The sequence below is a fragment of the Salvelinus sp. IW2-2015 genome, unplaced genomic scaffold, assembly GCF_002910315.2.
Source record: "Salvelinus sp. IW2-2015 unplaced genomic scaffold, ASM291031v2 Un_scaffold1114, whole genome shotgun sequence".
NCBI lineage: Eukaryota > Metazoa > Chordata > Actinopteri > Salmoniformes > Salmonidae > Salvelinus > Salvelinus sp. IW2-2015.
In genome coordinates this window covers 125,331-135,253 of record NW_019942733.1, presented here as the reverse complement: position 1 = coordinate 135,253, position 9,923 = coordinate 125,331, and the positions used below count along the sequence as shown (strand labels likewise).

Genomic DNA, 9,923 nt, shown 5'->3' with positions numbered 1-9,923 from the left:
CCGGCAGGAGAGATTACCTGACTGTCTGCGCGCAGTCCGAACAAGCAGCACGAAACGGCGCGGTGGTCCCGCTCCTGGTAGGCCACCAAAACGGCTGGCGAAATAGAAGCAAGCGTACCGACGCCGGGTTGGCCAGCTAAACTTGCAGAGTAGCCCACTGGAAGAACAGGCCGACGGTTAGAGACAGGAACGAAAAGGAGTTACTAGGACAAGCGGCGCGACGCAGTGTGAGTGAGTGCTTTGCTTTACCTGGTCTTCTCAATTCCCCCAGCGTCAACCCGACAAACACGCCCTCAGGGAGAATTTCCCCTCGGGTCGGGTAGAAGCCAAGAAGAACTAAAGAGACGGATAAGGCATTCAAGGCTTGTGTTTCATTTCCCGGACGATAGGGAAATTCACTTAACTCGAACGAGCAAAAACAACGGCCCAACGAGCTTGACGTGCATTAAGTCGTTTGGACCGAACGATGACTCAAGGGTTCTTATGGTCAATTCCAAACGACAAAAAGGACGGGTTCGCCCCCTCCAACCACTGTCGCCATTCTCTATGGCTAGCGGATGGCGAGCAGTTTCGCGGTTACCCACATTCATAGTTGCGTTCCCGATGGGACAGGCGCATGAGAAAGTAAGCGGCCAAAGGATGGACCCTTATCGTCAGACTGGAAGCGCTGAGAACAGAATGGCTCCCACGCCCACCTCTGAACGTCACCTCGACAATTGAATTGTTAAAGTGACGTCAGGAGAACAAGGGATAGGGCGGATGTTAAAACGCTTTTCTTGAGGGAGATCAGAAGCTCCCTGGGCCGGAACCGACCACTTACAAGCAATAGTCTTGACAGAAGTTCAGAGCTGTGAGAGGGCAAGCCACTTGACCGATATTTACGAATGAAACGCCCGATGAAGAAATAGCGAAAACCGAGAAAGCGCTGCAACTCGACACGTGACTTAGGGACGGGCCAATTCGCTTGACACTGCGACCTTAGCCGGGATCCATCCTGAATGCCTCAGCGGAATAACAGAACGGAGAAATGTGACAGAGAGACATGAAAAGGCCGGCACTCTCAGCCTTCACGCTTAGGAGACAATTCTCTAAAAAGGCGCTGGAGTAACACGTCGAACGTGCTGAACATGAATCTCGAGTGACGGTAAAAAATCAGGGATAATCGTCAAGGTAAACGAAAACAAAATGTTCAGCATGTCTTCTCAGTACATTCCCATTAACTAATGGCCTGAAAGACAGCTGGAGCATTAGCGAGGAACGCCGAACGGCAGAAACCCGGGTATTTTCAAAATGCCCTAACGGAGTGTTAAACGCCCCGTTTTTCCACTCGTCCCCCTCTCTGATGCGTACGAGATTGGTAAGCGTTTACGGAAGGTCACTTAGTAAAGCACTTGTCCCTGCCAAAATCTCGAAGGCTGACGACATAATAAGGGGAAGCGGATAACCGATTCTTAACCGTTATGTCATGTCAGCACCTCGATAATTCCACGCAGGGGCGCAGAGTACCCGTCCTTCTTCTTAACAAAGGAAAAATCCCGCTCCGGCGGAGAAGGAAGAAGGCACCCACCGCATACGTGCGTCCCGAGAGAAAACAGACAGATATCCTCGAGACCTTACGTTCGGAGCCGACAGAGAGTATAGTCTACCCCGAGGGGGAGTGCGGTCCCCCGGAAGGAGATCAATACAACAATTCATACGACCGGCTGAGGAGGAAGGGAGTGGCTCTGGACCGACTTGAAAGACCCTTGCGGCAGATCATGATATCCTCCCGGACTCCTGTCAAATCACCAGCGTCCTCCTGAGTAGCAGGGGACAGAAGAACACAGGAGGGATAGCAGACATTAAACACTTCACATGACAAGAAACGTTCCAAGACAGATAGACATTACTAGACCAATTAATAGAAGAGCTTATGGGAACATACTAGCCGGGATGACCCCAAAACAACAGGTGTAGAAAGTGTGAACGAAAAATTCAAAAGGAAATGGTCTCACCTGTGGTTACCAGATACGTGAGCGTAAAGTAGTTGTCTCACATCTGATACTGGGGAGAAGACTACCATCTAAGGCGAACAGGGCGCGGTGGCTTCCCTAACTGTCTGAGAAGGAATGTCATGTTTCCGGCCCATGTTCGTCCATAAAACAACCCTCAGCCCCAGAGTCTATCAGGGCACTGCAGGAAGCAGCCGAACCCGTCCAGCGTAATGACCGACAGAGTTAGTACAGGATCTTTGGATGGGAGAGACCTGAGCTACGTACGTAGCGGTCTCACCAGTAGCCCCTCCGCTTACTGATGAGCTCTGCGTTTTACTGGACATGGACATGACAAACATGTCCAGCGAAAGCCGCACTAGAGGCAAAAGCGCGGGTTGGTTGATTCTCCGTTTCCCTCTCCTTATCGAGATCGATACCTCTCCAGCTGGCAATGGCTCGGTCTCTGAGCCGTGTGGGAGGAGATGTTTGAGATGCCGGAGAGGGGAAACACCGTTAACGCGAGCTCTCCTCCACGAGCCCGGTGCACGAAGATCTACCCGCTCTTCTATGCTGATGGCGAGTGCAATCAAAGAGTTCCACGCTGAAGGAACCTCCGGGGAGAGAATCTCATCCTAACCTTCCTGCGTGGAGTCCCTCCAGAGAAACGAGCGAGCAACGGCCGGCTCGTTCCATCACTGGATGCAGCAAGACGTGCGAAACTCTATAGAGTAATCCCGTTATGCATCATCCACCTTGACATAGGAAGCCAGGGCCCAGGAAGCCTCCTTCCCAAAAAACTGAACGATCCAAAAAACCCGCATTCATCTCCTCTTTAAAGTTCTGATAATTCGTTAAGAACACTCAGCCCTTGCCTCCCAGAATAGCTGTGCCCCACTCCCGAGGCCGACCAGTAAGGAGTGATATGACGTAAGCGATCCCGAGCTCTCTCACTAGAGTACGTGTGGGCTGGAGAGAAGAACACATATCACACTGGGTGAGAAAGAGCGACACTCAGTGGGCTGCCCAGAGTAGACATGGTGGGTTTAAACCCTAGGTTCCGGAGACTCGGAAGACCAGGAAGTAGCTGTGGCACGAGACGAAGACTCTGAAACTGTCCAGAGAGATCGCGGAGGACCTGAGCGGCCAGGGTCTCAACGGCATGACGAGCAGGGCAAACAAAACTCCTGCTCGTGTCTGCCGAGCATTGCTCCCTGGAACTCTGACGGGCCGTGTCTGAGAGAATCCATAGTCGCTGGGTCCATCTTGGTCGGGATTCTCTGTTATGCTGATGAATGAGGACCCAAAAGCGACGTTAATAGTAACAGAGTCTTTATTCCAGTATTAAACAAATAATGATTCTTTCGGATATAATCAATGGTAATCCAAAACAGGAAACTGAAATCCTCTCGTCAATAGAGAGGAACGACTGGAGACGCGACCACAGACTGCAGGTCGCTTCGGGAAGGCACTGGCCAGCTGACATAGACACCTGCTCACACGCAGGACTCTGAAGAAGGCAAAGAACACGACAGGGCGGAACAAGGACACGAACAGCAAACATCAAACAAGAATCCGACAAGGACAGAAGCGGAAAACAGAGGGAGAAATAGGGACTCTAATCAGAGGGCAAAATAGGGGGACAGGTGTGAAAGAGTAAATGAGGTCGTTGGAGAATGAGAAACAGCTGGGAGCAGGAACGGAACGATAGAGAGAGAGAGCGGGAGAGGGAAGAGGGAGGAGAAGAGAGAGAGAGAGAAAGAGGGAAAGAACCTAATAAGACCAGCAGAGGGAAGCACAGGGACAAGAATGTCAAAGACAAACATGACACCGGTTTCTTTCATTAATGTTCATGTTATGGGGATTTTATATAAAGGAAATTTGTCTTTTGTGTCTGTTGAAAATTAAAGATTACTGACAGAGCCATAAAAAATATTGCTTTATTTATCTGATCATATTGGAATATATTGTTAGGTTTTCAGTAGGTCAATTAGGTTCACTAGACTATATGCGTCATTTAAAGTTTTTTTCAATGAACATTCGAACAGTCCGCCCTCGGCTTGTAGCTACATTTTTTATTTGGCCCTCCGTCCATTGACTTTGACACCCCTGCTTTAGGACTTTAGAGTGTTTTCTATCCTACTCTGTCAATTATATGCATATTCTAGCATCTGGACCTGAGAAATAGGCAGCTTACAATGGGAACGTTATTTTTCCAAACATAAAAATTCTGCCCCCTAGCTTCAAGAGGTTAATTAAGTTAAACAGTGTGTTTAAACAAATTGGTCATTCATTCAAAATACGTGGTTTGAGCGTTGCCTTGAATAACTTTGTAAAAATGTATATTTAGCATATTTATGGTTGGTTTTATCAAAAATGCTATTTGCAGCTGAACGTCTGAAATATTAGTTGATACGTCATTTGTCATTTCTCCTGGCTGATTTGAATGTTATAACTTGATTGGCTTTGTATTCCGTTGAAGTCATGTCTTTCTAACTTGATTGGCGTTGTATGTTTGTGTTTCCTTGTGCAGTACTACTATTCAATCAAGGACATTTCAGTGGGTGGGATGTGCATCTGTTACGGACACGCCCAGAGCTGTCCTTGGGACCCCGTTGCCAAGGTAACACCAGGCCGTATTCAGTTTTGCCCATTCAGGTTCGGTGGCTGTCATTCAGCTTTTGTTTAATAATGCAGAGTGTATAACTGATTTACTGCCTTTCACATATTGTGTGTTAAACATTTCACATTTTGACTAAATTAAGCTCCTCTTATCGGAGTCAACATTCATTCATTGCTGATCTGTTGTAATTACTGTACACACTTAATATAAAGAGTACTTTTATATCAAATTTATGCAATGCACGGTAGTAATACTTCTTTCTTAGAAATATATTTGCCAAACTAATTTGTTTTATAAAGTGAAATAAGCAATCCCAGCACCCTCGCCCCTATAGTCCCTGGAGGAATGGTACGGTCCAACATTTGCTCAGTTGAATTGGTTGCCTTCCTCATTAAGGGCAAATGTCAAGTTAACGCGAGGATGAGAAAGTAAGTGCTAAGGCCCTAATTCCCACTACAAGAGATGGAAGGAGAGTGTGAGGAGTGGAATGCCGAAAGAGATTTCTACTTTTCAATTCACATTACATCCTTACCTCACCTTGCGTTGCCAACACAATATTCTTGGTCCGCAGCTCAATTTGACCATAAATATCACAGTAGCTACTAGCCAGTAAGCACAAACTATTTAACAATCTGAGCAACTTTTGTTCTATAACATATTACACTATTGAATAATGCAACCAAACCATATCACACTTAAATAATCCAACAATTCACAAGCATKTGCAGACAATTAAAGGGTTTATTTTCTTGCCGTACACATTAAATTAGCTGTCAATACACATAGCTAGCTAACTAAAAACATGCTTCATGATCAAGTAACATTAGCATATCAATAATTGACCCCTCCCATACGAATGTAAAAGTATTGTAACATTACCAGATAGTGTCATTCATATTATAAACTGGATGGTTCGAGCCCTGAATGCTGATTGGCTGACAGCCACACCCCCCGTGCCTTGCCTAGCTTGCCTAGTTAAATATAGGTTAAATAAAATWAAAATAAATGATTGCTTAATTGTAATATAGCTAGGCTACACAGCTAGGTAACTTTAGCTAGCAAGCTAGCTAGCTAAAGAACATMATTTCTTCATCCTTCTCACATCAACGTGGTGGCTGTTAGCTGAATGTTGACATTTAGCTGAACCATAGCTACACTGTACAAACATATAAATATCACATCTAAAGTGTAAAATAAATGTATTTAAAAATAAAAGATCCCAGAAATATTTCAGATGCACAAAAAGCATGTTTCTCTCATATATTGTGCACAAATTTGTTTACTTMCCTGTTAGTGAGCCAAGATAATCCATCCACCTGACAAGTGTGGCATATCAAGAAGCTGATTAAACACCATGATCATTACACAGGTGGACCTTGTGCTGGGGACAATAAAAGGCCACTCTAAAATGTGGAGTTTTGTCACACAACACAATGCCACAGATGTCTCAAGYTTTGAGGGAGTGTGCRCTTGGCATGCWGACTGCAGGAATGTCCACCAGAGCTGTTGCCAGAAAATGTAATGTTAATTTCTCTACAATAAGCCGCCTCCAACGTCATTTTTGAGAATTTGGCAATGTGTATGCCGTCGTGAGGGAGAGTGRTTTGCTGATGTCAACGTTGTGAACAGAGTGCCCCATGATGGCGGTGAGGTATTGGTATGGGCAGGCATAAGCAACGACAACGAACACAAATGCTTTTTATCGATGGCAATTTGAATGCACAAAAATACCGTGACGAGCTCCTGAGGCCCATTGTGAGGCCCAGGTGTCTGTGACCAATAAATGCATATCTGTATTCCCAGTCATGTGAAATCCCTAGATTAGGGCCTAATGAATTTATTTMAATTGACTGATTTCCTCATATGAACTGTAACCGCGTRAAATWKTTGAAATTGTTGCATGTTGCGTTTATATTTTTGTTCAGTATAGATAGGAGTGCTTAGGCTTATACTAACTAGCGTATTAAAGTTACGTTAGAACAAACCAGGATTCATTTKATCAATGTCTTGGAAGTCATTATGTCTATATGAGGTAAAAGAAAATTGCCACATTGATAATACCCTGGGGAGTTGCTCAATGAAACAGGCTGTTACTACAATTTCAAGTATAAACTAAATAAAACAAGTCTAAAAAATATAAGGAAAATGTCTGTAAATTTTAGCTTTCAAAAACATTCCAATTCTGTTTACAGTGTTTACACTTAGAGGGCGTGGAGACATGACAAGTTCACGTTGTAGTATTATGTGTAGCCGAAAAGTCCTGTGACCCTTCAACTCTCGCCACTTAGAAATGCATTCACGTTTCACACAGTGGTAAACACACAAACATTGTGACATGACGTGCATACACACACACGAGTTAGTTCACACCTCATATGGGACCAGTTATTTGTCTGACAAGCAAAAATGAGGAAACCATTTGTCTGTGTGGTTGTGTGTGTGAATGTGAGTGTGTTTGTGTGTGTGAGTGTGTGGTTGTGTGTGTGTGTGTGTGTGTGTGTGTGTGTGTGTGTGTGTTTGTGTGTGTCCCAGGTGACAATAGGACTAGAGCATAAGCACTGAATCAGTTACTTCTTGCGGCTTCCTCTTCACCCATTCCTCTCTCTCTTTCGTCCTCTCAGAAGTTGCAGTGTGTATGTGAGCACAATACCTGTGGGGAGAGCTGTAATGAGTGTTGCCCCGGCTACCACCAGGAACCGTGGCAACCGGGAACCCTCTCCGATGGCAACACATGCGAGAGTAAGCGGAACTTGGTCTTTATGGGCCTAAGTAAAATATCATACTGTCAACGTTTGCCAGTTGTCACTTAGTAAACAAAGACATGAAATTGACATGCTGGATTTAGACTTGGTTTAAAGTGTTCCAGATCAGATGAAATAACTTCTTCACTCTTTCAATGAAATCCACTCGCATGTCTCACCCATTCATTGACACACATCTCACTCATTCATTGACACACAAGACAGAGTTTTTTGTTTCCTATCCCTATGGTGATTTTAACTCATTTAGATTATGTTTTATATCAATAGCTATTAAGCCGATTTAGCCAAGGGGTTTTCCAAGCTTTTTATGAAAATGTGGTATTTTCATCTCTCAGTTGTTTCAGCACCTTGACGAAATAGCACATACTGTGTTTACTCCGAGTACAGAATAAAATAAAAAACTGAACAGTTGGCATATATTCTCAATAATAAACTACCCTTCAACAACTCTCCCATTGAGGTGCATTAGAAGTTATCTGACCTGTGTATGATCCTCCTCCACTAGAATGTAACTGCCAYGACAAGGCCAACGACTGCTACTTTAACCAGACGGTGGCCAACCTCAAGATGAGCACGAACTCACATGGTGACTTCCATGGCGGGGGCGTTTGCATCAGCTGTACCCAGAACACGGCCGGTGTCAACTGTGAGACCTGCGCAGATGGCTTCTACAGACCCAACAAGGTACTGTCCCCTCACTGACCCTGTAATTCGATGCCCTTTTTGTGTCTCTATGGTCCCCGTAAGACATTTTGGCAGGTCACATCAAAATGGCTAGCAGACCGGATTTGGCTCGCGGTCCACCAGTTGAAGACCCCTGCCATAAACCAATGTCCCTTTTCTGTCCCTATGGTCCCTGTAATCCAATCCATCAATATGGTCCCTGTTTCCTGAGGACCCTGTGGTCTTCATTAGTGGCATTTCTATGCACTGTTTTGTACATGCCCATTGTCTTTTGATTGGCTAATAAAATCGTTGTGTGTTACACACACTACCTAGTCTGGGTTATGTGGCTCAGTGAAAGACTAGAATTACTGTAGAATGCAGCTATTTGGATGTGATGGCGCTTGCTTGGATGGATCAATGGTGATTTATTAAACTTGTAATTGCAGTGTGCACCTTGTGTGGAATGTGAATTGTCAATTGTGTATTTGTTTCCTTCTGTGTATGGTTGTGTGTGTGTGTGTGTGTGCACACATGTGTGTGTGCCTGCGTGTGTGTAGGTGTCTCCGCACAATGAGAACCCATGTGTGGAGTGCAGCTGTGACATGAAGGGGTCTTTGACTCCTGCCTGTATCAGAGATGACAACCACGCCAAGCCTGAGAATGGTACAAAAACTCTATTCGTTCAGATATTTCTTAATTTCTTAATGACATTTTKGGGGATTTGTGTGTATTGTATTGTATTGTTAGGTATTACTGCACTGTTGGAGCYAGAAACAGAAGAGTTATACAGTACCTGCCATAACATCTGTTAAATAATGTTAACGCCACCAATAATATTTGATTTTAACCCCAATAACGTTTGTTTTCAGCTTGTGTTAAAAMCAAACCTGCGTAGTTCAGTATACGTCTGAATATCTACCGAAATCATTATGGGAGATGGGTGATGAGGACACTTTTATTTTTGGGCTTGAGACTCTACATGTACAGTAATTCAGAGTATATTATATTTAGCTGACAGTAACGTATCACAAATTCTCCATCTACGTTTTGGACATAATAGCAAAACAATACATACTGAAATTACACTATAGGGCTATGTACCTCATGTCCTGTAAGAGCCTAGACTATACTATAGGCTATACTGTACTATAGGATATACTATACTATAGGCTATACTGTACTATAGGATATACTATACTATAGGCTATACTGTACTATATATATAGCATATTAGTATATCTATAGTAGTAGTAATAACTAATCATATAGTATAGCCTATATATGTATATCCTATAGTATAGTATAGCACGTTATAGTAATAGTAATGCTATTAGTAATATAGAGTATACCTAAGTATAGTATAGCCTAGTATAATAGTATAGTAAGCCTATAGTATAGTATAATGACCTAGTAGATATAGTAATAGCATATAGTATAGTATGTATAACCTAAGTATAGTATAGCGTATAGTAATAGTATAGGCCTATAGTATAGTAGATATATCCTTAGTTATAGATTGTATTACGCATAGTAAGTAATGTCGTATGATACGCTTATCATGTATAGGTATAGCCTATATTAATAAGTATATGCCTATAGTATATGTATATGCCTTAGTAATATAATAGCGCTATGATAGTATAGTATAACTTAGTAAAGTATAGTATAGTATAGTATAACTGTAGTGTACGTATAGTACAGTATAGTATATTCCTATATGTATAGTATAGCCTATGAGTATAAATAGCCTATAGAATAGGTATAGCCTAGTAAGTAATAACATAGTATAGATAGCTATGTAAAATAGGCCTACTAGTATAGTATAGAGCCTATAGTATAGAACCTAAGTACAGTAACCTATAGTATAGACGTAATACACTGTTGTATAGGTATGGCATATAG

At 43.2% G+C, this 9,923-nt stretch overlaps 1 protein-coding gene across 1 annotated transcript in view; it reads left to right on the top strand.

The window, feature by feature from the left end:
• The window catches only part of LOC112069775 (laminin subunit alpha-1-like), a 144,929-nt gene that overhangs the window by 46,213 nt on the left and 88,793 nt on the right, over window positions 1-9,923 (top strand). Inside the window, 4 exon segments of the mRNA XM_070438690.1 lie at window positions 4,504-4,593; window positions 7,215-7,332; window positions 7,861-8,039; window positions 8,579-8,684. Of these exon segments, the coding sequence (XP_070294791.1) occupies window positions 4,504-4,593; window positions 7,215-7,332; window positions 7,861-8,039; window positions 8,579-8,684 (493 nt within the window).